Source organism: Poromitra crassiceps (genome assembly GCF_964638095.1).
Source record: "Poromitra crassiceps genome assembly, chromosome: 7".
NCBI lineage: Eukaryota > Metazoa > Chordata > Actinopteri > Beryciformes > Melamphaidae > Poromitra > Poromitra crassiceps.
Genome location: NC_139628.1, coordinates 58435237 through 58461780, shown reverse-complemented (window position 1 = coordinate 58461780; position 26544 = coordinate 58435237). Strand labels below are relative to the sequence as shown.

Here is a 26544-nt window from a genome sequence, read left to right as displayed (position 1 = left end):
CCTGATCCTGGTTTTCTCTCCTGCAGGGCCGCCGGGGGGCGGACAGGCCACAGAGCAGCCGGGGTCTGGGCCCGGTGAAGGAGCACGGGGTTCTGTTCCAGTGTAAACCTGAGAACTGGACCGACCAGAGGAAACCCGCCCCCACCATGACCTACTGGGTCATCGGGTAGGTCCGCTCCCCACCTCAGTGAGGACCGTTTTGTTTTTTTTTGTTTTTAAGAAAAGAGCAGCACCTTAAATGTTGTTATTGACTCATCTACTATCTCTTATCTATCTCTTTGGGCACTTTTTAAATGTGTTTAGCATGGTTACTGTGCTGTTTGTTATTACGACGGTCATAGCGTTTGGTCTAGTAGGTAGAGCATAATAAGATAAGATGAAACATACTGTGGAGGAACTGGGTCACTGCAGCAACAAATAGGATGTATTCAAGAATTTGAATTAAATTAGAATATAATTATTGAGGATAAAGTTCCAGCATTTTGGTCATGCTAACGTTTTACGGCGCTGGCAAATACAGGAAAAGCCACAGTTGCAAGGGATTGTAGGTAGTGCCTTTTCCCCCCTCCTACTTTTTATCTTATGTAAAATAAAGGTACTTATTCTAGAGACTTTGGTGTGTGGCAAGAAATCATTACTTTGCAACACATGTTAGATATTCGTGTTTATAATGAGGCTTAGGGTTGCCATCTACTTTATCTCATAAACTGGGCAAAATGAACTGGAATAAAACATGATTAGCTTACTCATTATTTCCTCTGTGATTTTGGACTTTACTTCTCATAATTTGCTTTTGTGTATTTGAGATAGATTACATACCAAGAGCATCCAGTCAATAAATAATCACACATTATTAGCACCAGCCTCCTCCTGTTGTCACCATCTGCTCCATGTTGTCTCTGTGTTGCAGGCGAATGCTCCTGGAACCCGTCCCCCAGGAGTTCTACGTGTGTTTCCACGACTCGGTGGCAGAGGTTCCTGTAGAAATGGCCTTCAGACTCTCCTTTGGCCTGGCCTTGTGACGCGCTCATCTGGGACAATGAGGGACACAGAACACCAGGTTTCATGAGCTAATTAAGGATCGTTTGCATCTCTCAGACGAGAGCAAACGTGGGAATTGTATGTGAGTTGGGATGATCTAAACCTAAGTTAATAACGGGGTCATAATCGTGTGTGCCACCATTTTACAGACGTTTGCCTACAAACAATAGCGACACACTGTGGCCTATGATGACCAAATACAAAGCTGTGTGTGTGTGTGTGTGTGTGTGTGTGTGTGTGTGTGTGTGCGTGCGTGTATATATATGTGTATATATGTATGTATGTATATGTGTATATAAAGCCATTTACTCAATGAATACCTCAGATACTATGCTGTAACTTGTGATGATATGTTCCAGTGTGGCTGGTAGCTACCGTAACGTTTGCCTGGACCAATTAAAATGACTGTTACCACCAGCACCTCCATGTTGACATAGCAAATAGTTGTTTTCATATTTGCTAAATTCTCCATGTGAGCAGTAGAGGGACAAATGTCATTGGTTACTTTATTTAAGATGTACAGTTTTGTATGGAAATTGGAGTGATTTGTTATAATAAAAAATTAACATTGTGAGAGATAATTCACTCGTTATTTATTGTTGATCATGTTTGCTTGATGCCAGTCTCTAAGCAGACTTTTTACATTACCAAAATAAAAAAGGAAGTCCAACTAAATGAAAACCATTATTCTATCTCAAAGCTTTGACAAAAATATGCATTTTAAGTTGTCTTCAAACAGATACTCCTGAAATCATAAATGTTGTTTCACTTACTTGTACACTGATTGCGTTACATTATACATAATTGAATTGTGTAACCAGCATCAATGCAGGAGAAAAACATCATCATATGAATATGACAAAGCATACATCAACAACAAAAAAGACTTTACATAATAAAAAAATGGTCGATCCACATTGCACTTGGATTCAGAGTCCAGAAGGAGTCGTGAGAAACCAGTCGGCTCATTTCAAGTTGTGTTTCTTTTTGAGTTCATTTCAAGTCGTGTTTCTTTTTGAGTTCAAGCAGCACTTTGCACCAGCAGCAGGTTCCTCTTGTAGCACTCCAGGCTGCAGAGGGGAACCCCGGTCTTGGAGCAGCAGTACCTCTTGAGGTTGGTGCAGCCGCTCACCCCGCAGCTCACTGGGGCAGGGGGTGGGGGGCGGGACAGGGCGGGGGGCGGAGCCTGGACGCCCGCGGGGAAGGAGATGGCCAGGCCGCGGGCCGAGTCGCTGTAGCGCACCATGGGACACTGGGCCTGCTTGGACTTCTTCTCCCTCATGCTTTTGATCTTGGCTTTGCTGGTCTTGGTGAGCCGCTCGATGGTCTGGTTCTTGCTGTCCTCGGCCTTCTTGGCAGCCTGCAGGCGCCTCTTGCGGGCGCGCTCCTCCCTCTTCTGCATCATCTCGGCGGTCATCTCCTTCTCCTTGTAGCCCATGGGGAGCTCCAGGAGGGGCTGGATCTGCTGCTTGTGCAGCAACGCTTTCTGGAGGGAGGGGAGGAACACAGGCAAAATAACATTTATAATGTTGTTATTATTATAACTGGAAATATCATTTCTAGTGTGCCTCGCTGCCGCACACATTGCTCAACTCTTGGGCAATTGTGCTCCGCGGAACCACACCCGGCCACCTTACTATAGTAGTTATTAGATTCTTATTCTTATTTACCTATTTATTATCAATGCTACTTACCTTTTTTTCCTTTCCTTCTTTAATGTTATTTTATGAGACAAAATTCATGTTTTAATTACATTTCTGCTTTTGCTTGAATTTTTGCTTGTAACCTATTTATTTTACCTACATTTAATCTTTTAGTTGCATTCTATGTATGAATGGTGCTATAAAAAAAATATTAAAAAGCTCTCTTTATTTTTATTCAAAATGTAACCATTTGCTGACTTGAATTTCATGGTTTGTGTCCTTTTGTTTGGACTTTAAAATAATGTATTCATGATTATTTATTCATGAATACATTTGGATTTATTTTTATTATGTATTTCCCCTGCTTGGTCGTCTTCCTCACCTGCCTGGCTGTGAGCAGAGACTCGTCGATCTCCTTCTTCAGCTCTCCGTTGTCGTCCAGCTCTCCTTTCTCCAGAGCGTCCAGCCAGCGCTCCTCTTCATCCACAGGTACGCACAGCATGGAGTCTGAGTCCATGTCCGGCAGAGGAGACGTGGCCAGGTTGCTGTCTTCATCTGACACAGAGAATAAACAACAACGAGGACATACTTATTGCCTTTACTCTCAACCAGCAGCACCATCATTTAAATCACTTAAAACCTCACTTCTCTTTGTGTTTTTGAACCAATTCATTTTTTATTTTTTTTAGTATTCCATTTTCTATTGTTGCTCAGAAGATTCGGCTGGACGTGGTGACTGGCACCGATGGATGCTCAACGTCTTCTAAAGTTTCCGTATGCCACCAGTGTTCTGCAGATCCTGCAGGACCGGATGTCTGGAAAACAGATCTGGCAACGACCTGACTGTCACTATCCATGGCAGGCAGCACCAAGGACCCTCACAATGGGCAACTGCCTCAACCAAATAGGCAGCTGACTGTAAACTTTCTAACAGCTGTCCCATAGAAAGGTGATGGCAGTCCTACTGGGGGGGGGGGGGACTGAAGCGCCAGGTCACCCCAACCCAGGGTGGAGATCTGCGAGACCACTGGAATCGAGGACCCCCTCCACCACAGGGGGTAAGTCAGCCGGCCTTAATGCAGCCAGTCTGGGCTTCCGTCATCTGCATATAGTGCAGGTGTGCTGGATGTTTCAGACAGCTGTACGTATTCCTTCTTTTAGTTTTTTTAATATATATTTTTAAGACCTTTATTTCGTTATGTTTTCTTGACTTTTAAACTGTTATTTAAAAAAGTGCAAACATTCCAGATCCAAGCCTTCATTCAGGATGACTGTGAACACACTTTGTAACTCACCCAGCCAGGCCCGGTACTGCTCCAGAGGCACAGAGGGCTCCTCATCATCATCCTCATCCTCGTCATCATCATCATCGTCGTCGTCGTCGTCGTCATCAATGATCATGAGTGGTGAAGGAGGACAGGCCACACCGGGATGCACGGTGAAGGTGGGCACACTGGTAAAGGGAGACACAACAGTCTGCTGAGTCACTATATATTCATGAGTCGGCGTAACACAACTTAACAAAACTTAATAAAAAAACTTAAAAAATGTGTAATGGATGCTACTTTTCTTTCCCTTTCTTTTTCTTTGCATTGCATATTTGTTAATGTGTGTTTTGTTCTTTTGGATTTCTGTATTTGGATGTTATTTGTGGATGGAATGGTCTGAGTTTTGTTGTATTTTTATTTTGATTGTTGTAATCACTTGTCTTCTGTTGTGTGCTTTTGTTGTTCAATAAAAAAACATTTGGTCGCCACAAAAGAAAAGAAAAAAGAACCGTGCCATGATTGTTACAGGAAAGCTGATGGGTGATGGATGGTGAGTCGTACATCTATTAGAATGTCCAAAATACAAATGTATATGAAAAATATGCTTCCCTCAATTTGAAAGTGCAATTCCTAATTTCAATTTCAAACTCTGTCATATAACCTCCGGGATGAATTGGTGACTAAACTGTCATACATCACATATGGATCTATATGTATTTGTCCATAGCATTGCGTATAATAATACTTATCCTGTATGAACAAAAAAAGGAGTTCATGTAATTATTGAATTCGCCTATCCTTTATAATTACTGCGCCATATTCATCCGTATTTTATCCTGTACTATATATTGTAACACGCAATACTATCGATTGATGCCAATATAGCCTTCTCAGAATCTGACTGTGAGTCCCGTCCTGTCTCACCTCTTGGTCCCCAGTGTCTGTCCTCCCAGATCTGTCTCACCTCTTGGTCCCCAGTGTCTGTCCTCCTAGATCTGTCTCACCTCTTGGTCCCCAGTGTCTGTCCTCCCAGACCTGTCTCACCTCTTGGTCCCCAGTGTCTGTCCTCCTAGATCTGTCTCACCTCTTGGTCCCCAGTGTCTGTCCTCCTAGATCTGTCTCACCTCTTGGTCCCCAGTGTCTGTCCTCCTAGATCTGTCTCACCTCTTGGTCCCCAGTGTCTGTCCTCCCAGTTTGATCTTGAGTCTGAGCTGTGGAGGCGGCCGGGCGACCATGAGGGGCTGCGGCGGCAGGGCCTCCGGGAAGCAGTCGTCCCGGTGGTGCTTCCGCTTGTGCTTCTTGTGTTTCTTGTGTTTTCTCTTGTGGATGCTGTGCAGTCCAGAGCCTCCGTCACCTGCAGACACCAGGGAAGCACACAGACGTCACATACAGGCTCAATATGGATGCAGTCAAAAGCTACTTTCACCTACAGGGGTCGTGAAGATGAACTGCTGGGAGAATGGGTGTATAAAACGAATTGAAATATACATTCAACATGTTTGGTGAAATTAACACCCGTTGCCAGTAAAATGCCCTTAAATTTGGGATGTGGCTGGTAAGATTTCGTACTTTTACATCCAACTCAAAAGACAATTTGGAGGTCCTATCCTGTTCTAAAAAATCTGGAGAATACAAGAATACAACAGGAAACCTACTTTCTAATTTATTACAATACATTTACAATGCAAAGACAATTATAACCTTGGACACTCACAGAGAAACCTGGGGTGGATCATGTCTTTCCTTTTGCCCATTGAAACGATTGGGATGTAAACAGCAATGACAGCCGCTCTTCAGGTCTGTCTACATCGCAGCAGACCTCCTACCTATTCAAATGACAAACCTGTCTATGCGGAAGTGAGAATATAAATAATGACCACAACACTATCACGTTAGATGAACACTGACAGCAGAGGTACATATATATTCCTGACAGCCTTTTGATATAACGTTTTGTCCAATAAATCTGGTAGGTTGGTTGTTACTCTTTCAGTATTTGCGGAGGGTTATTATTGCAGTAGTGCAATAGTTAGCATGTTGATGTGCTGCACTGAATAAGACAGTTGTAGCCCGAGGGTTAGCACGGTTAGCACAAGTGCAAAGACTTAAGTTACTCCACAAAAACTCAAATTCACCCAGTTTCCAAATTCACACCAAACAAGTGACGCAGCCCGCAAACTTAACAACTTTCCGCCGCAATTTGAAAGCACGTGCTTTGTTATTGGTACAGTAACTAACGCGTCGCTAACTAGCTAGTTAGCTTAGTTTAGCTAACATCACAACAACACGGAAGTTCCTTCATCGTCGTATTCCGGTTATTTTGTGTCTCACTGCGCTCTAGCGGCGGAAAGAAGAATAGAAATACACTGGCGCTGTAAACTACAGCCTGCGTAACGTTTTTTTTAACAAAACTATTCGTTTTTTCTTCTCAGAATAGATCAGCTGGCTGTAACTAGTGGCTGCAGCACTAGCAAATGCTACACACGCTATCATGTTTATATTTGGGAAATGTAGTTCACCTAACGGTCACCGGAGCTGATGCCTGCACACCAAGAACTACATTACCCAGCAGTCACTGCGTGTCGTGATTGAGTTCAAGATAAGCAAGGTCAGTCACATTATAAAGTAAGCGTGGCCGACTTATGAACTATTCAACATTACATCACTGTTGTGTCCTAATGCTGCATAGTGACCCCGCTTGTTTTGATCTGTTAGTTCACCTTCATTCAGTTGTGTTATTTGCACCAAAGGATTGTTAGCTAACTACGTGTAGCCTACAATAACATTACCGATCCCGTTACTCAGCCAGCCTGCTAACATGCTGATATTTATAAGGTATTTATTTCTCCAGTCACTTTGTCAACGAAGTGTAGTTCATTTACAGATCTTTTAATAAACAGAAAACAATGGATATGAGGGGAAGAAGAAGAAAAAAACAGCAACAGCTGGCCTGCTTATAGTTATGAGCATGTTATTATGTGTTGAACAGCTGATTTGTATGACTTTACCATCTTGCAGGAACCATGAATTACTCTCGGTTTCTGACAGCTGTCAGTGCAGCGAGGAAGCCCTCTCCCATCAGGATGCTGAGTAAGTCATGCTGTCTGTTTCACCACTGTCACAAACAGGTTGAGTAAGTCATGCTGTCTGTCACTCTGTGTTTCACCACTGTCACAAACAGGTTGAGTAAGTCATGCTGTCTGTCACTCTGTTTTTCACCACTGTCACAAACAGGTTGAGTAAGTCATGCTGTCTGTCACTCTGTGTTTCACCACTGTCACAAACAGGTTGAGTAAGTCATGCTGTCTGTCACTCTGTTTTTCACCACTGTCACAAACAGGTTGAGTAAGTCATGCTGTCTGTCACTCTGTTTTTCACCACTGTCACAAACAGGTTGAGTAAGTCATGCTGTCTGTCACTCTGTGTTTCACCACTGTCACAAACAGGTTGAGTAAGTCATGCTGTCTGTCACTCTGTGTTTCACCACTGTCACAAACAGGTTGACACTAACTATTCAAACAAACGATGGTACTTTTTAAAGGATAGAAAGTTGACACATCCTGTCACTTGGAGGGATATTTCACTTTGGTGTAACATGCTTCCAACAGCCTTAACCCATGTAAACAACAACCACACGCCTAAAATGAAGTATTCATTATAAACTACATAGAGTAGCAAACAATTCAATGAAATGGACAATTCTGAATAAAATGTATCTGATTATCTTGATATCTGGGTTATATTTACTTTTTATTGGCCTGTATTTTCAGTGCAAACGAAGTCAAATTACACCTTGATTTAATTACGCGGGGGGTTATTAGTTCTACTGATAGACGATATAGCTACAGTACAGGTAACTTAAAAACAGTAGTAGATCAGGTCATAAAACAGATAGGCTTTTGAGGTAGAAAAAAAGTATTTTGTTGATTTCCTCACTTATCTAATCCTAGTTGGTTTATACAGTATTACAATACTGCAGAACTATTATTCTAGGCATGGAAAAGGAAAATGAATGGAAGTGAATGAGGAGCTTCTGTAGGTGCATTTGCATGGAAGGGTGAGGCTGCTGAAAACTAACCATGTCACACAAAAGTGAAATATCACGAGATATTGAAACTTGTGTTTTCTTTCCTAAAATCTTAAAAAACCTGTGGAAATGAGCTCTGCAATTGTCGGTGTCTAGCCTATAGCTACTGCCATTTTTGTAAGCGTTACTTTGCACGTTTTATTTAATGTGTTGTATTATTACTATTATTAAGTAGCAGCCTCTCTGTGACCAGTCCTCACACACCTGTTTCCCTCTGTCACCCTCCTCACACACCTGTTTCCCTCTGTCACCCTCCTCACACACCTGTTTCCCTCTGTCACCCTCCTCACACACCTGTTTCCCTCTGTCACCCTCCACCTGTGTGAAGCCTCTCTGTCACCCTCCTCACACACCTGTTTCCCTCTGTCACCCTCCACCTGTGTGAAGCCTCTCTGTCACCCTCCTCACACACCTGTTTCCCTCTGTCACCCTCCACCTGTGTGAAGCCTCTCTGTCACCCTCCTCACACACCTGTTTCCCTCTGTCACCCTCCACCTGTGTGCAGCCTCTCTGTCACCAGTCCTCACACACCTGTTTCCCTCTGTCACCCTCCACCTGTGTGCAGCCTCTCTGTCACCAGTCCTCACACACCTGTTTCCCTCTGTCACCCTCCTCACACACCTGTTTCCCTCTGTCACCCTCCACCTGTGTGAAGCCTCTCTGTCACCCTCCTCACACACCTGTTTCCCTCTGTCACCCTCCACCTGTGTGCAGCCTCTCTGTCACCAGTCCTCACACACCTGTTTCCCTCTGTCACCCTCCTCACACACCTGTTTCCCTCTGTCACCAGTCCTCACACACCTGTTTCTCTCTGTCACCCTCCACCTGTGTGAAGCCTCTCTGTGACCAGTCCTCACACACCTGTTTCTCTCTGTCACCCTCCACCTGTGTGAAGCCGAGCTGCAGCAGCGCTCCCCTCCCTCCCTGATCTCTCTGGCCGGCGGAGCCCCCAACCCCAACACCTTCCCCTTCCTGTCAGCATCCATCAAGGTGAAGAACGGAGAGAGCATCACCTTCGATGAAGCCACCATGAAGAGGGCCCTGCAGTACTCTGCCTCCAGCGGGTGAGAGAGAGAGAGAGAGAGAGAGAGAGAGAGAGAGAGAGAGAGAGAGAGAGAGAGAGAGAGAGAGAGAGAGAGAGAGAGGTCCATGTTTTGTAGAATCAGATACTTCTATCAAGAGATGTATTTTTTTTGCTGAAGCAGGCCACGACATGGACAGAGAGATTTAAGTATGGTGACTATTGAAGCTACTCTAGCCAAGATTCTAATGTAAATTAGGGTTGTCAAAAGTATCGATAGTATCGAAAAAATCAATACAAAAAATTTGAAACGGATACAATACTAATTTGCAACAGGTATCGATAGTATCGATAAGTATCAATACTAAAATTTTGAAACTGATAATACTAATTTGCAACAGTATCAATATCAGCAGTACCTTCTCTTAATGAAAAATCAACATACTACTGATTTCTCCCTCCCTGTCATTGGTGGGTATCTGTTGCTTCAACAAGCTCAAAGTGTTCTGATAGGCTGATGACTAGAGCAGGTGTAATCTGCTGTGTAAGGTCAAAGTTTTGAATGAGTTTTATCAGGCCTAGATTATGGAGAAGCGCGCATCTGTCCATCCATCTGTCTTTGTTTATTTTTTATGCCTCTTGATGTGTTGTTGTCATCCCCCCGCGTGGTATCGAAAATGGTATCGAGTATCGATATTTTCCTAGGTATCGGTATCGAAACAGAAATTCTAGTATCGTGACATCCCTAATGTAAATACATGTGTGTTTTATCATCAGACTAAATCACACAGTGGGGCTGCAACAGAGAAGATTGTCCTCTCCTCTGTTGATTTGAGTTCAGTTGATGAGAGTGATGTCATGATGTCATCGGAAGGCACTGAATCATTCGGTCATATTAATTATTAAGTCTTCCGATGACATCACTGGCATTGGCAGTGGTGGCCCAACGGTTACGGAACGCCTTGCCCCTCCCTCATTACCACCAGTGAAAAAAGGGGTATGAGGTGCCCTTGAGCGAAGCCCTTAACCCCAACCGCTCCAGTGGAGCTGCTCAGTGACCAGCAGATCAGACTGTGGTTGTACTGGTCAACTTCCAGGTGTGAATGTGTGTGTGAATGTGAACAGGGCGCTCCTGAAGAAGAGAGCATTGCTCTCAGCGAGACTCCCCTGGATAAATAAAGGTTTAAAAAAAAATCAACCCTCAATAACTGTCAAACTAAAACGAATGTCTGCAAAACTGTTTAGAGCTTTCAGATATGTGTCAGATCACGTGCAAAATAAATCTGCGTTGTTTTTTGGTGAAGTTGCCGAGTCACGCTTTAAATATGTGCTTTTAAAACAACATCATAGTAACATGTGAAAGTATCTTGTGTTGGGGCACAAAGAAAAGGTGTTTGTGTTAATATCTCTATTAGTATTAGTATTGGACCTGACACATTCAGATAGCAGAAGTTGATGCATCTGGTCCATTGCTGAGGTATTTACAGAGAAGTATAGAGACACTGCGTAACGCGCCATCATTCAGAAACCACGCCCAAAACGGGGGAAAACAGAAACTCCCCCTCCAATCCTAGCGTTCTCCTATGTCGCGTGCATGGTCGTGTGTTGCACACAAAGATCATATATACGGAAGATGAACACTCCACCTTACTTCCTTGACAGCTAGATCCACATTTTTCTTCTCGCCAATTCTCAATGGCTTCCTTGTTTTGCTCAGGAGTACAAAAAAACTTTAACTGGTGATTTTTTACATTTGTTGTCTGCGCAGCCCACCACACAACAGCTTTTAGCTATGTTTAATTCAAGGAAAATGACGCTGGTGTGTGGAAGTGAACGGAGCTTTTCCCCCGTGATGGACGTGGCCTATTTCATAGTGTCTCTATTAGGAGAAATCTGGACACGGCCATGCTTTGATGAAATGTAGACCTCATCTTTCCTAACAGATGATCTTTGTTGTAGTCTCGTGGGCAGCAGAGTGGATCTTTGTTGTAGTCTCATAGGCAGCAGAGTGGATCTTTGTTGTAGTCTCGTGGGCAGCAGAGTGGATCTTTGTTGTAGTCTCATAGGCAGCAGAGTGGATCTTTGTTGTAGTCTCGTGGGCAGCAGAGTGGATCTTTGTTGTAGTCTCATAGGCAGCAGAGTGGATCTTTGTTGTAGTCTCGTGGGCAGCAGAGTGGATCTTTGTTGTAGTCTCATAGGCAGCAGAGTGGATCTTTGTTGTAGTCTCATAGGCAGCAGAGTGGATCTTTGTTGTAGTCTCATAGGCAGCAGAGTGGATCTTTGTTGTAGTCTCATAGGCAGCAGAGTGGATCTTTGTTGTAGTCTCGTGGGCAGCAGAGTGGATCTTTGTTGTAGTCTCGTGGGCAGCAGAGTGGAGGTTATCACTCTGTCTCTTTATGGCCGTCTCTGTAAACTGTGCGGTGTGAAGTGACTCATCTGTCACCCGCTGATTCACATGCTATTGGTTGACTCAGCGGTGAGAGAAGATAAGGAGGTTCAAATCAATACAGCCTGTCTGTCACACACTATTCTCTTTAGTGTGTTTTTATTTTATCTACACCTACAGCACATCTCTTCATCTCTTACGGTTGAAATTCTAGTGAAAAATAAATGATTACGCTTTTTGCTGAGGACCCCCTGGAACCCTCTGAAGGACCCCTGGGAGAAGCACTCAATTAGGGAGCCCATATTAACTATGAATGGGTTTTCCCTCTATAGTTTCATAATGTCCCTCTCAATAATATGTGATACTAGCACCTTAGCCTAAAACTGAACAAAGCTTACTAACTGCCCAAATCATGTGCAACAACTTCTTTACTGCCTGCTATAAGCACTAATTAGGATGATATTGAGGGAAAGCCCATAGTTAATAGTCACAGAATTGTGTTGCTAGGGAACAGTTTGGATTTTTTTTTAGTTTTTTTTTTTTGTTTTTTTACAGTGCACCTGAATGCAACATGCAAGATACCCGCTGAATAAGTGTCTCATTCTGGCCAATACTCCACTTCTGTTATAGCATTTCAGTCTGGAATATGGAATATCTTTCAATAATCTATGATTTAGCTGCTAAATTGTCAAATACCGCCGTCTGCTTGCTACCCAGGCACTTACGGATGTACTTAACCTAACTAACTTAACCTAACTAACTATCCGGTGTGCACAACATTGTCACAGACTAAACTCCGGCTGACACCCCAAAAACCTACAATCCGCTACAGAAAAATGTATATTGATTGTTTATTAACTGCCCCGCTGGCCTTCTATCATTTCACGAAAGTGGCCCCCGGGCAAAGCAAGTTGAGTATCCCTGACCTATAGAATACAATAGTGCAGAATGAATAGGTGCTTTGTCATGACTAATAATGAACCATTACACTGGTGATGTGCTTGTTACCCATTGATACCTGATGCAGCATTTGTATGTGTATCCCTTTAAGACCGCGAACCGCGTTAACGCGGTTCGCGGTCTTAAAGAGATACGCACACAAATGAGGGATATACACGCAAATGCTGCATCAGGTATCAATGGGTTAATCCAGTAGTTCATGTGTGTTCCTTCCCTGATCTAAAGTGTTACCATGTTCTAGGATGAAAGAGTCATGTCTAGTTTTCTGTCCGGACTCAGAATCCCTGAGCTGCTGACGTGGATGAAGAACCTGCAGAAGAGCCTCCACAGCCCCCCGACCGCCGGCCACACCCCCGAGAACGGCCAGATGGACATGTGTGTTACCACGGGCAGCCAGGAGGGGCTCTGCAAGGTACCACACACACACACACACACACACACACACACACACACACCGCTAGCACCCATCTCACCGTCCTGCTGGCTTCTCTCAGCCATTTTGTGTGCATATTTAAATTCAAACAAATGCTTGGGGGAATATCGTGTCCAATGGTTTCCAGAGGGAAGCTTTAAGGATCCCATTCTCTCTCAATCCAACACTAAAGAAGTTTAGTGTTTTGTATTTGAAGTTCTTTGCTTTTACATTTCTACTTATTCACGCATTTCTCTTCTTATCTGAGCCTTAGAGGCCATTTACACCTGGCATTAACATGCGTTTTCTGCCATCAGATTGCAATCAGATTGTATTTTATCACTTCAGCCTGATTCCATTTACACCTGGCACTAACATGCGTTTTGGGTGAACAGATTGCAATCCGATTGCTCTCCAGCTCGAACGTCATCACGCGCGCGCCCCCTGAACGTGTGCATGCATGTTTCAGGGAAATAGAGGTTAGCTCAAATGCACAGTGAACGTCCCCTTCACCTGGACAAAACGATGGCCGATCACGCAGCACTGCGTCTATCTATTTCTTTATCTGTTTATTGACAATGACACTGGGTCCGAGACACACACACGCATACGTTTTCCGTGCATGTCATTGGCTGTAACCACCTGTGTTGCGTTCAGGTAACATCCTAAATTACCCTGTTATACAATTGAGAGCATAATTTCTCTTTTATATGAAAGGAAAATGAGGGGGAAAGGGTTCGAACCCTTTCTCCCTCATTTTCCGCTCCTTTTCCAAAGGAGAAGTGTTGATATAAAAGAGAAATTATGCTCTCAATTGTATAACAGTGTAATTTAGGATGTTACCTGAACGCAACACAGGTGGTTACAGCCGTGGCAAAACCTCCACAGCAAAACTTTGAAGCAACGCTACGATTGTTGTGCAAAAGCGGAGCGGGGGGGAGATAAAGAATTTTTAGCCGGTCCATTGTGACAGGCTGCCTGTGTGTGTGCGCATTTGGCACAGCGGCGAGATGAGGGCACACACCGGTGCGGTGCTGCCGTGGAATTGCGTGTGTGCGCGCCGTATGGTAGTTGCTGAATGCGTTTTGAGAGGACGCATTGCATTTACACCACGGAGGTGGTTTGGCCGATCAGATTGCAATCCTTCTTCAATGCGTTTTGGGGGTGTTTACACCTGTACTTTCAAGTGATAAAATACAATCGGATTGCAATCTGATGGCAGAAAACGCATGTTAATGCCAGGTGTAAATGGCCTCTTAGATTCCATTTACACCTGGCGTTAACATGCATTTTCTGCAATCTGATTGCAATCTGATTGCAATCTGATGGCAGAAATGGGTGTCCTCTCAATCCGCATAAAGTTGCTGTATCCGGATTCAGAGGACACATTGCATTTACACTTGTGTTCAATGTGTACACACTACACAATGCATCCCTGACCACCTCCGGAGGTGGTTTGGCCGATCAGATTGCAATCCTTCTTCAATGCGTTTTGGGGGTGTTTACACCTGTACTTTCAAGTGATAAAACACAATCTGATTGCAATCTGATCACAGAAAATACATGTTAACGCCAGGTGTAAATGGCCTCTTAGATGCATGTGTTTTAATATATTTTTTGTTATTATTTGTTTTATTTAATTGACTCTGTTGACTTGTTTTAGATACACATTCGATTTGTAATAAGCGTTTCTATTGGCTGTGCTCTCTGCAGCGTTGTAAATGAGGTTCCCCCCTCAGTGTTCACGAGATTAAATCAAGGTTTGGATGGTGTCATTTCACATTAAAAATCAATTAAGAAGTCCCATTTAGTTTGAATATTACATGATTAACAAAATGCCATTCAGTGCCAGCTAATATTAGTTACTGCCATTTCTCAAATCCCTTTGGTCAAATGTGTTTTTTTACTGTTTTTAAACATCTAGTAAGGGTTTTCTTCAAAGAGTGGTCGTCTAATGTCAGCTTCTTTACTCATTTATATCCATGTGTTTTTGGTTTCAGGTGTTTGAGATGCTGGTGAACCCCGGAGACAACGTTCTGCTCGACGCGCCCACATACTCAGGAACACTGGCAGCTGTGAGACCAGAGAACACTCCACATGTGACCACACACACACTGTGACTCACACCACAAACACACACACACCAGACACACACTGTGACTCACAGCACAAACACACACACACACCAGACACACACTGTGACTCACACCACAAACACACACACCAGACACACTGTGATGACTTCCTCTCTCTCTCTCTCCACCTGTCTCTCTTCTCCTCTGCAGCTGCAGCCACTGGGCTGTAACCTAATCAACGTCTCCAGCGACCAGCATGGCATGATCCCTGCTGCTCTGAAGGATGTCCTGTCTCGCTGGGATCCCTCGGAAGTCCACACGCCCGGCAGCACCGCCCCCAGGATCCTCTACACCATCCCCAACGGAGGAAACCCCACCGGAGCCTCCATGACAACACAGAGGAAGCAGGAAGTCTATGAGGTGGGGGGGGGGTATCGCTCTTGTCGCTTGTCATTTAAATGCCACGCTCAATTTAAGCTCTCTGCAGAACGTCCTAGAGATATATACAATGTTTATATATAAAAAAAAACAGCCACAACAGTCTGGTAAGTTCAGAACATGACATCACTTTACTGTAATGCAGCCGTTAAAACCAGGAAAAGACAACCCTGATGCCATATCACCATATAAGACGATATCTAGTCTCATATATCATTATATGAATATAATTATATGATATATTCCCAGCCCTGATAGTTGCAGGCACAGACACACGTTCATGTTTGTGCTGGCATAATCTTAACACACACACACACACACACACACACACACACACACACACACACACACACACACACACACACACACACACACACAGAAACACTCGTGCTTCTGTGATGATTTTGTGAGTCTGTCCCTGAAAACAGTGAGTGAAGCTCGGTGTTCTCAGCTGATTTCCCTGCAGATTTGATTTGATCTGATTTGATTAGATTTGATTTCCCTGCAGATTTGCTCTGTCAGATTCTATTCATAGCTCTGTGTCTGTTTTAATAGCTGGCCAGGCAGTACGACATGCTCATCGTCGAGGACGACCCCTACTACTTCCTGCAGTTTGACAAGGTAAAAGGCTTCTCTCACCTCCCCTGTCATCTCTTTGGCTCTGAGCCACTCAGAATCATCTATTCTAGTCTGATGTTAACCCATTGATACCTGTGTATCCCTTTAAGACCGCGAACCACGTGACGCGGTTCGCGGTCTTAAAGGGATATACACACACAAATGAGGGATATACTGCTGCATCAGGTATCAATGTGTTAAGTTAGGTTTTATTTTTTCACATCAAAAACGTGTCGCCCCTAGTATTCTCTGCACTTTGAAAAGGTAAAGTACTGAAATCATCTGGTCTCATTCAAGGCTGGTTGTCATTCTAAGCATATAATCATGGAATCATTTACACACGGGACACCAGGCGAACGCAATTAACCGCAATTATCCAGCTGTTAGAATAGACAACCGCTGGCCTAATGAATGATCTTTAGCACGAGTATGAAGCTAGAGACTGACATTCATGTCTTGGATTTGCATTAGATGAGTGTGACGTAGTCATGAATGAGTGACGTAGTAATGAATGAGTGTGACGTAGTCATGAATGAGTGTGACGTAGTCATGAAGGAGTGTGACGTAGTCATGAATGAGTGACGTAGTCATGAATGAGTGACGTAGTCATGAATGAGTGTGACATAGTCATGATCACATGCATCAATAAATACAGTACATCTGGTTCATATGAAAGCCTCCCCCCTCTCTGTGCTCTTGACAGCCGTGGGCGCCCACGTTTCTGTCCATGGATGTTGACGGCAGGATCATCAGGACCGACTCCTTCTCCAAGATCCTGTCTTCAGGGTGAGTGTGTGAGTGAGTGAGTGTGTGTGTGTGTGTGTGTGTGTGTGTGCGTGCTTGTGTGTGCTGTGTGACTGTTTGTTTGCTTAAATCCCTCTTTCTTTGAAGCGCTCCTGTTTGAGCTTAAAGGGACAGCTCACCCTAAAATCCAAAATACATATATTCCCTCTCACCTGTAGTGCTATTTATCCATCTATATCGTTTTGGGATAGTTGCCTGAGTTTTGGAGATATCGGCCGCAGAGTTTCTGCCTTCTCACCAATACAATGGAACTGGATGGCACTCAGCTAAGATAATCCACAGATCTTGTTATGAGCAGTTTCATGGAGGAACTATTTTATTTTGACCAAACTACACCCGCTAGCTACTAGCGAGTTCCTACATGAGACTGCTCACAACAAAGTCTGTGGATTATCTTGAGTAACGGGGTCATGATTTCTGGAAAGAGACATCGCTGTTGAGTTTATCAAATGTATTTCTTTGGCACTTTGAGCACCACAAGCTGAGTGCCATCCAGTTCCATTGTATTGGAGAGAAGGCAGAAACTCTGCGGCCGATATCTCCAAAACTCAGGCAACTAACACAAAACAATATAGATGGATAAATAGCACTACAGGTGAGAGGGAATATATGTATTTTGGATTTTAGGGTGAGCTGTCCCTTTAACCATTGCACAGACTCTGCAGCTGCACAGTTGTGTGTGTTTTGTCCTGTAACAAGTCAGGACCTGGTGTGTGTTCGGATCAGGAACCAGTGTTTTTCCACTTCAGCAGCCAGTTTAACGAGATGCTGTAATTCCCCGTAGTCGCTGTGCAGGATACAGCTGAGTGTTGTTTGTGTGGAGGACACACGCGGAGAGGCGGAGCCTCTGTCTCCACTATCCAGAGACTGTCAAACATCTCCCCTGTCCACATTTGATATGTCCAAATATCAAAGTTTACAAGAGAAAAAGACAGAGAGAGAGAGAGGTCTGTGTGTGTGTGTGTGTGTGTGTGTGTGTGTGTGTGTGTGTGTGTGTGTGTGTGTGTGTGTGTGTGTGTGTGTGTGTGTGTGCGTGCGTGCGTGCGTGCGTGCGTGCGTGCGTGCGTGGTTACAAGTCCAGAGTTCTTCCCAATTATAATAGAGTCAGCATAACCCTGTCTGAAAATGTAAACTGTTCTTTTAGGTTTAGGGGTTAGGTTCATATTTCAGGTTAGATTAAGAACAAAATGAAGGTAAACATTAGCTCTGTGTGTGTATTTTCATTCCCAAGGCTGGTGTGTACTTTGCACTGGGGTGACTCGTGAGCGCTCAGTCATGCGTGTTGTATGGTTTCAGGCTCAGGATGGGTTTTGTGACCGGGCCCAAGCCGCTGGTGGACCGGGTGGTGCTGCACATCCAGGCCTCCACCATGCACACCAGCACCTTCACACAGGTGAATCACACCATCATCTCACACCAGACCCACTCCATGACAGCCGTTAGAGAAGAGAATTTCAAAGTGAAAGTCCCACATTTGTCTGTTGGAATGGCTTCGTAATCGTTTCTAAAGCTTGGGGTGCTACAAAAAAAACACATTGCTCCATAAGTTCTGACATTGACTGATATATTTGTACCCTGACACGAACCCAACATTCAAATGATCAGACACCCCCAAAGACCCATTCTGAAAACCCCTGCCAAACCAACTCCCCCCTCCTCCCTGTCAGATTTTTAACCTTTATTTATACAGGGGAAGTCTCACTGAGAGCAATGCTCTCTTCTTCAGGAGCGCCCTGTTCACATTCACACCTGGAAGCTGAGCAGCACAACCACAGTCTGATCTGCTGGCCACTGAGCAGCTCCACTGGAGCGATTGGGGTTAAGAGCCTTGCTCAAGGGCACCTCAGTGGTGGCAATGGGCCTTTTTCCACAGCCGTGTCTAAAAGGCAGGGTAGACACAGGTGCGACCAACTCATTAATTAGGGCTCCAGCACTGGAACACCTAAATGGAATGGACGTTGGAAACCCTAATTAACGTTTTGGTGAACCTGCGTTTTAGACACAAAATGGCAGCTGGGAAAGAGGGCCTCTGAGGGAGGGGGCAAGCACTGCTTTTTCACTTTCCCCCACCCAGATTTATCCTGCCGGTCCCGGGGATTAAACCGATGACCTTCCCGTCACGAGCTCGCTTCTCTAAACCTTTAGGCCAACACTGCTTAAAAGAATGCTTCCTGGTTGGCCTTCTCTGTGGACAGAGTGGATCCTCTCTGTCCACAGAGTGGATCCACTCTCCCCACAGAGTGGATAACCTGTCACATGACTTGCAGCTCTCGGCCTCGAGCTTTGACATTGTTATATTTATTACATCCGCTTCCCCCCGACTGTAATCGGAGCAGGAAAAGTGATTATAGGAACTTGAAGTTCTGCCAGCAGAGACGGCTTGTTGGCTGCTGTAACACTATGCAGGTACAGAGTGGAGTGTATCATTAGGAAATAGAGTATTGATGATGCAGGTACAGAGTGGAGTGTATCATTAGGAAATAGAGTATTGATGATGCAGGTACAGAGTGGAGTGTATCATTAGGAAATAGAGTATCGATGACCCCGAGTTTGTCACTGAGAAAGTCATGAGTAACATGAAAAAGAGCGTGCTTTACTTCATAGATGTTGTGTCAGATTTGGGGATGAAAAGTGTGTGGAGAGAATGTGTGAGAGAGGAAGGACAGAAGCTGCTTCACCTGCACAAAGACAGACCTTAGTCAAATAGATTTTGCAAACACACGCACTACCAGATGGGCGGGGTTTAGTCAGGTGTGTTGTTGTCAACCACAGAAACCTGTAATAAACTGCCTTTCCAAATACCTGCTGGTGGGTTCCTAAACCCCGCCTATCTGGAACCTATAGGCTTAAACAAACCTTCAAAAAGTATTTAGCAAATATGATTTGTTCCAGTGTGGATTCAGATAAACCGTGCAGATGAAAGCAGGGCACGGTGTGTTCAGGTTCAAGGCCAACGACGACCAAGCATTATCTGAAGCAGAGTCAACACAGGGGCTTAATGTCGTACTGGTTGTTCCCTCCCCTCAGGAAGTGACTGCCGTACTGGCTCCTCCCTCTCCTCGGGGAGGTTAACGGCATACTGGCTCCTCCCTCTCCTCGGGGAGGTTAACGGCATACTGGCTCCTCCCTCTCCTCGGGGAGGTTAATGCCATACTGGCTCCTCCCTCTCCTCAGGGAGGTTAATGCCATACTGGCTCCTCCCTCTCCTCGGGGAGGTTAATGCCGTACTGGCTCCTCCCTCTCCTCGGGGAGGTTAATGGCATACTGGCTCCTCCCTCTCCTCGGGGAGGTTAATGCCATACTGGCTCCTCCCTCTCCTCGGGGAGGTTAATGCCATACTGGCTCCTCCCTCTCCTCGGGGAGGTTAATGCCATACTGGCTCCTCCCTCTCCTCAGGGAGGTTAATGCCATACTGGCTCCTCCCTCTCCTCAGGGAGGTTAATGCCGTACTGGCTCCTCCCTCTCCTCAGGGAGGTTAATGCCATACTGGCTCCTCCCTCTCCTCAGGGAGGTTAATGCCGTACTGGCTCCTCCCTCTCCTCAGGGAGGTTAATGCCATACTGGCTCCTCCCTCTCCTCGGGGAGGTTAATGCCGTACTGGCTCCTCCCTCTCCTCAGGGAGGTTAATGCCATACTGGCTCCTCCCTCTCCTCAGGGAGGTTAATGCCATACTGGCTCCTCCCTCTCCTCGGGGAGGTTAATGCCGTACTGGCTCCTCCCTCTCCTCGGGGAGGTTAATGCCATACTGGCTCCTCCCTCTCCTCGGGGAGGTTAATGCCATACTGGCTCCTCCCTCTCCTCAGGGAGGTTAATGCCATACTGGCTCCTCCCTCTCCTCGGGGAGGTTAATGCCGTACTGGCTCCTCCCTCTCCTCGGGGAGGTTAATGCCGTACTGGCTCCTCCCTCTCCTCGGGGAGGTTAATGCCGTACTGGCTCCTCCCTCTCCTCGGGGAGGTTAATGCCGTACTGGCTCCTCCCTATCCTCGGGGCACGTCAGGAAGCGATGATGACTAATGACATCTTCCTCTTGTCTGATCCTGTCTGCTTTTTATCATCAACTCTCTCGACTCAAATGGCGGCTCTAAGTCAACGAGAAAGATTTGAAACACGCATGCAAAATGTGTGTTGAATTTGAATTGGTTGAAATTCAAAACAAGGACAACAGGCTAGCTAGAAAATGTAGAGGGAGGAGTTAAAAGGATAAGGTCATGCTCCCTTCAGGAGTTGGTTCTAACTGAACTATGGAAATATAAATATGTTGCTGGTTTATTGATCCTCGGGCCGATCTATAGTCAATAATCACTTTCTACCAGGAGCCTGTTTGAATCTGCTGTAGTGATGAACAGTCCAAGCAGAACCTCATGCTTCTCTCCCATGTCCCTCACAGCTCATGGTCTCCCAGCTGCTGCACAGTTGGGGCCAAGATGGCTTCCTGCAGCACATCGATGGGTAGGTGTCTGCTGTGTCTGACCGCTTATCAATAGATAAGATCTACCTGCAGTGAAACAAGATGGCTTCTCTCCTCTCTCTCACAGGGTGGTCGAGTTTTACAGGAAACAACGCGACGCCATGATCTCCTCCGCAGACAAGTGGCTCAAAGGTTTGTGTACGATAAATAACAACATCGCTGTGTTTTAAATAGCCAGTTCAAAGTTTGGACACAGCATTTGTCTTTATTTGTACAATTTCCCACATTTTAGAATAACAGTAAAGGCATCACAACTGTGAAATAACACAAATGGAATGATGCAGTGACCAAAAAAGTATTCAATCAAAACGATCTGATATTTTAGCTTCTCTGCCTTGATGGAATGGCAAAGGCTTTGGAAAGAAATTCATACATTATGATCTATGGCTGGGTGATATGGTGGAAATCAATATTGTGGTAATCACAAGGATTTTTCTCCATATCGATATATATCATTATGGTTCATGTGTGCAAAATCAAATGAAATAATCAAATGAATGTTCATCTCATTGAAATGCTCATGTAGGTGTGATGTCAAACAAAACTGAAATATACAAATAATATTGCTCTCATACCTCATTTTATTAAGAGTTTTTAAGTGAAATGTGCTTGTCATCATCAATTCAGACAACAGTGTGTCACAATATTAAAATATCTTCATATCATCATGATATATTGAATTATCACCCATAGACAGAATAGGATCAACTTCAATATTTGTCTAAGAAACACATGTGAAGCATTTAAGCATAAGTTAAATAAGCCTTTAGATCAGAATGAAACACATGTGAAGCATTTAAGCATAAGCCTTTAGATCATAAGCCTTTAGATCATAAGCCTTTAGATCAGAATGAAAAAGCCTTTAGATCAGAATGAAAAAGCCTTTAGATCAGAATGAAAAACGTATCTTCAATCAAGTGTGTCCAAACTTCTGACTGCTAGTGTAGAACGGGATCAACTACTTCATAGATTGAATTTGTTAAACACTGTCAGATTATCCAGATTTCAGTGAAATGTGTGTGTGTGTGTGTGTGTGTGTGCGCATGTGCCTGTGTGTGTGTGTGTGTGTGTGTGTGTGTCTCTCTGTGTGTGTGCGTTTGTGTGTCTGACGGTGTGTTTGTGTGTGTGTGTGTGTGCGTGTGTGTGTGTGTGTAGATGTAGCAGAGTGGCATGCACCGTCTGCAGGCATGTTCCTGTGGATCAAACTAAAGGGCATCGCAGACACCCAGCAGCTTATTATGGAGAAAGCACTGGAGAAAGAGGTCAGCACACACACACACACACACACACATGCACGTGTTGCATACACACACATGCACGCGTTGCGTACACACACACACACACACGCACGCGTTGCATACACACACAAAGCCTACTCTACTATCTCCTTCACATTCTACCCCCATTTTGCTGCAACAGTGATATTTTCTCCTGTGATTTATTATCGAACAAAATCTCTCTCCATCTCCCTCTCTCCCTCTCTCTCTCTCTCTCTCTCTCTCTCTCCTCTCTCTCTCTCTCTCTCTCTCTCTCTCTCTCTCTCTCTCTCTCCTGCACTGTGTGAGGAGTGAGGCTGGTTTTGTGCCTGAATAGGATGTGGGATGGTGCATGTAAAGCACCCATTGTGCACCGTGAGGGGGTTTTGTAGCTGAGCGCTTTTCCTCCCTACCAGACACACACACACACACACACACACACACACACACACACACACACACGCACGCGCACACACACACACACACACACACACACACACACACACATACACACACACACTCCTGCTTGTGATCAGCTGATTAGCCCATGTGAACAGGAGAGGGGGGCAACATCAGGTCTCTTTAGGTTTGGATGGTAGGTTTCTCTGTCTCCATCATGAATATGAGAACCCTCCATGCTGGAGACAATAAAGACCTTTTATTCTATCTAGTCTGTCTTCTGTTGTACCAGAAGAGAAGTAACGCTGCCTGAGATCTGAAACGAAATGCGCACATAAGAAACCCTGTCCTCTCTTTATCTTCCACGTGGTCCAGAGCTGTAGGAATCATAATTGTCCCTGAGGCTTTTCTAAATTGCTAAAGCTGCTGGACTGTGACAGACAGGAAGCAGTTGACAGCCACCGGGGTTTCTAAACTGGTGGAGAACCCCTGCATGAGGACCATTTGCACCACAAAAAGAGGGAACAGGAACATGGAACGCCTCTTTTTTGACAGTTGGAAATGTTTTTTTTACATTGTGGTCAGCATGAAATAGTCTGAACAGCAGCTTCTGTCTCATCTTTACATGATCTTTTTGACAGGAATACTCGATTCAGTGATGTGGTTTGAAATGAAAAGGTGCTTCGGTTTGTGCTCACGTAAGACAAGCTGATTCAAAACAACAACAACACCATATTTCACAAAGTGTTCACATTTATCTTTTGCACTTTGTGAATTTAAGCCTCAAATTATGGGCAATTTCCTTTATTCCCTGAACAAAAGCATGAGAGAAATTGGATTATTATAAGCCTGATCACATGACCTCATTGTGTTTGCTTCTACAGATCAGTCTGGACTTCTAATTGCCAACAGCCATTTCCAGAAATTGCAAAGTCCACAGGCCAATCAGGGATCTGCCTCATAGTTGACAACGTAACCGGCCAATCAGGGATGCCACTGGCAAAATGATAATGGCGACTCCCGAAGCAACGAGCGGTAACGTTAACGTTAGTAGAGTCAACACAGAAATAGATTCAATAACAACTCATCAAGAACAACAGGATCCACCAGCGGATTTTCTCAGTGGAAAAGACATTCTCAACGTTCTGAGTGGATTTAGATTGGATTTGGCGCCGCTGATTGGCCGAAGGAGTTGTCTGTCAAGGCGAGTACTCCCGCCCACTGAAATGGTCTGGAGGTCCAGACTGAAATGTAGAGTGAAACAGAATGTGAGGTCATGTGATCAGGAGGGTTTTTGAGTCTAGAGTAACTGAATTAACTGTCAACCACATCGCTGACTGCAGGCTTATCAGCCGCCTAACCGTCCTTTTATGATCGAGAACATTACCTGGAAATGTGTTGATGTGTGTGTGTCTGTGTGTGTGTGTGTGTGTGTGTGTGTGTGTGTGTGTGTGTGTGTGTGTGTAGGTGCTGCTTGTTCCTGGAGGTGTGTTCATGATCAACAGTAGTGACCCCTGTCCCTATGTCAGAGCAGCTTTTTCTCTCTCCACACCAGAGCAGATTGATGAGGTAAAGACACACACACACACACACACACACACACACGCATATACCCACGCACACACACACACACACACACACGCATACACATACACACACACACACACACACACGCGCACACACACACACACACGCATACACACACACACACACACGCGCGCGCACACGCACACACACACACACACACAGTCCATATTATAACTGACTCTCTCATTTCTCACAATCCCTCTCGACAGGCGTTCAGAAGACTCTCTTCACTCATCAAGGAGGCTTTGCAAGGAGTTGGACACTAAGAAGAATTATTTTTCACGGACAGATATATATATCTATTTTTAAAAACCTATTTCAATATAAGTTGTATGTTATAGTCGGAGAAGGATGTCACGATTCAGCTGCACTAGAGCAACAGAGATCTTCATCAGGCATTGTCAAATCGACACTGCTGGCATGAATCACGTCAAGCCCTTTGGAGAAAGTTCATCATTTATTTGTTTAAAAAAACATTCATTGCTGCTGGGTCTTCTAGTCATAAACCTCGTGGCTGGTTGAGCGGTCAGTTAATGTACTGTACAGTGAAGATGTCATGATCATCTCCACGAGCAAAAGAAGTAAATGACAACTTTTGTTTTTAAATCGTTCCGTCTGTCGTTTGATTCGTCACTGTGGTTTTGACGTATGTCTCAGCCTCCTGTTGCACCAGTTAAACTTCAAACGCAGGATAGTTTGAATGGAAATTCTCACCAACCCCCAGTTTATACATGACTAACATTTTATAACAGTTTATACATGACTAACATTTATACATGACTAACATTTTATAACAGTTTATACATGACTAACATTTTGGACCCGTTGAAATAGATCCAACGTGGACAGAAGTTAAAAAGTAACTGTTGGCACGATGCGTCCACTTATATAAAGGTAAAGGGAAAGTCCCAAGGATTGTCACACAATGTGTGAAATTTGTTCTCCGCATTTGACCCATCCCCTGGGGGAGCGGTGAGCAGCAGCGTGCGCCGCGCTCGGGAATCACATGGTGATTTAACCCCCCAAATCCAACCCTTTGATGCTGAGTGCCAAGCAGGGAGGCAATATGTCCCATTTTTATAGTCTTTGGTGTGACTCGGCCAGGGATCGAACTCACGACCTCCCAGTCTCAGGGCGGACACTCAGACCACAAGGCCACTGAGCTGGTATGGGAATTCTTGCTGAAGGACCAAGAAGAACAATTAGTGTGGTTTACACTGGCAACGTGAATGAGATCACTGAACTGATGAGGAAGCAAACTGACATGACACCAGGTCCCCCCAGGGGGGCTCCAAACAGTTTCAGGGGAGGCTCAGTGAATGCAAGTGAACAAATATTACATTAGTTATCAAAAGGAGATCACATAGAATAACCTACGTAATGTGTGATGTAGTTAAATAAATAGTTCAGACATACAGGAGTTTTGTGGAATTTTACTGTTTTTCCCACTTTCCCAGTCAGAAATAAATAGATGCCTTCAGACATGCTTGTAGGTATTTGGTGCAGTCTGAACATGACAACAGCAATATGAGGCTAACTTGGCTCAATTGTTGAGTGGGATCGAATAACATTTACAGTATGATTGGGGGCGGGGCGGGGGGGGGGGGGGCTTGTCCAATTGTCAGCGTCTGAGGGGAGGCCCACAGTCTCAGACTTTGAAAACCCCTGCATTACACCAAATTACATAGCTTTCACCTTTTTGAAATGAACGGCTACACCACTTTATGTCATTGCTTAGTGTTGTGTGTGCAGTGTTTCCCATACATAAAGGAATTTGTGGCGCACCGCCACAAAAGGATGTTGACCCAATTTTTTTTTTTTTTACAGTGCACCTGAACGCAACATGCAAGATACCCGCTGAATAAGTGTCCAAATGTTCATGTCATTCTGGCCAATACTTCTGTTATAGCATTTCAGTCTGGAATATGGAATATCTTTCAATAATCTATGATTTAGCTGCTAAATTGTCAAATACCGCCATCTGCTCGCTACCCAGGCACTTACAGTATGTATGTACTTAACCTAACTAACTTAACCTAACTAACTATCCGGTGTGCACAACATTGTCAGCCTAAGCTCC

General features: G+C 44.6%; 4 protein-coding genes across 7 annotated transcripts in view; 2 read left to right on the top strand and 2 right to left on the bottom strand.

Moving 5' to 3' along the window:
* Positions 1-1022, top strand: part of intu (inturned planar cell polarity protein) — a gene marked incomplete at both ends in the record, with an annotated part of 38530 nt that extends 37508 nt beyond the window's left edge. For both annotated transcript variants that reach the window (XM_083640506.1, XM_083640505.1), the window contains 2 exons: positions 27-166; positions 911-1022. In XM_083640506.1, coding sequence (XP_083496632.1) covers positions 27-166; positions 911-1022 — 252 coding nt within the window. The remainder of the gene's footprint in view (positions 1-26; positions 167-910) is intronic.
* Positions 1-26544, bottom strand: part of ltb4r2a (leukotriene B4 receptor 2a) — a 135596-nt gene that overhangs the window by 80356 nt on the left and 28696 nt on the right. The window lies entirely within an intron of this gene.
* Positions 1458-5799, bottom strand: ino80b (INO80 complex subunit B). 2 transcript variants are annotated; one of them, XM_083640521.1, is made up of 5 exons: positions 5667-5799; positions 5117-5306; positions 3968-4137; positions 3067-3239; positions 1458-2527 (listed from the first exon to the last, which is right to left on the bottom strand). In XM_083640521.1, exons 1-5 carry the CDS (start codon positions 5704-5706, stop codon positions 2063-2065), a joined length of 1038 nt encoding a protein of 345 aa, XP_083496647.1. In that variant the 5' UTR covers positions 5707-5799; the 3' UTR covers positions 1458-2062. The 2 variants fall into 2 exon arrangements, with proteins under 2 accessions (XP_083496647.1, XP_083496648.1); XM_083640522.1 differs by having other exon boundaries at positions 3980-4137.
* Positions 5820-25479, top strand: aadat (aminoadipate aminotransferase). 2 transcript variants are annotated; one of them, XM_083640515.1, is made up of 14 exons: positions 5820-5867; positions 6971-7042; positions 8935-9103; positions 12686-12818; positions 14819-14893; positions 15104-15313; positions 15887-15952; positions 16653-16735; positions 18050-18146; positions 21142-21203; positions 21290-21354; positions 22378-22484; positions 24345-24446; positions 24674-25479. In XM_083640515.1, exons 1-14 carry the CDS (start codon positions 5849-5851, stop codon positions 24728-24730), a joined length of 1317 nt encoding a protein of 438 aa, XP_083496641.1. In that variant the 5' UTR covers positions 5820-5848; the 3' UTR covers positions 24731-25479. The 2 variants fall into 2 exon arrangements, with proteins under 2 accessions (XP_083496641.1, XP_083496642.1); XM_083640516.1 differs by lacking the exons at positions 24345-24446; positions 24674-25479 and adding an exon at positions 23762-23856.

Excerpts from the sequence above, each read along its gene's own strand:
- aadat (XM_083640515.1), top strand. Across the intron at positions 21,204-21,289 it reads TTCCTGCAGCACATCGATGG|GGTGGTCGAGTTTTACAGGA; the intron begins GTAGGTGTCTGC and ends TCTCTCTCACAG. Across the intron at positions 24,447-24,673 it reads CACCAGAGCAGATTGATGAG|GCGTTCAGAAGACTCTCTTC; the intron begins GTAAAGACACAC and ends CCCTCTCGACAG.
- ino80b (XM_083640521.1), bottom strand. The coding sequence starts at position 5,706 with ATGGGCAAAAGGAAAGACATGATCCACCCCAGGTTTCTCT. Across the intron at positions 5,307-5,666 it reads GATCCACCCCAGGTTTCTCT|GTGACGGAGGCTCTGGACTG; the intron begins GTGAGTGTCCAA and ends TGGTGTCTGCAG. Across the intron at positions 2,528-3,066 it reads CTCTGCTCACAGCCAGGCAG|AAAGCGTTGCTGCACAAGCA; the intron begins GTGAGGAAGACG and ends CCCTCCCTCCAG.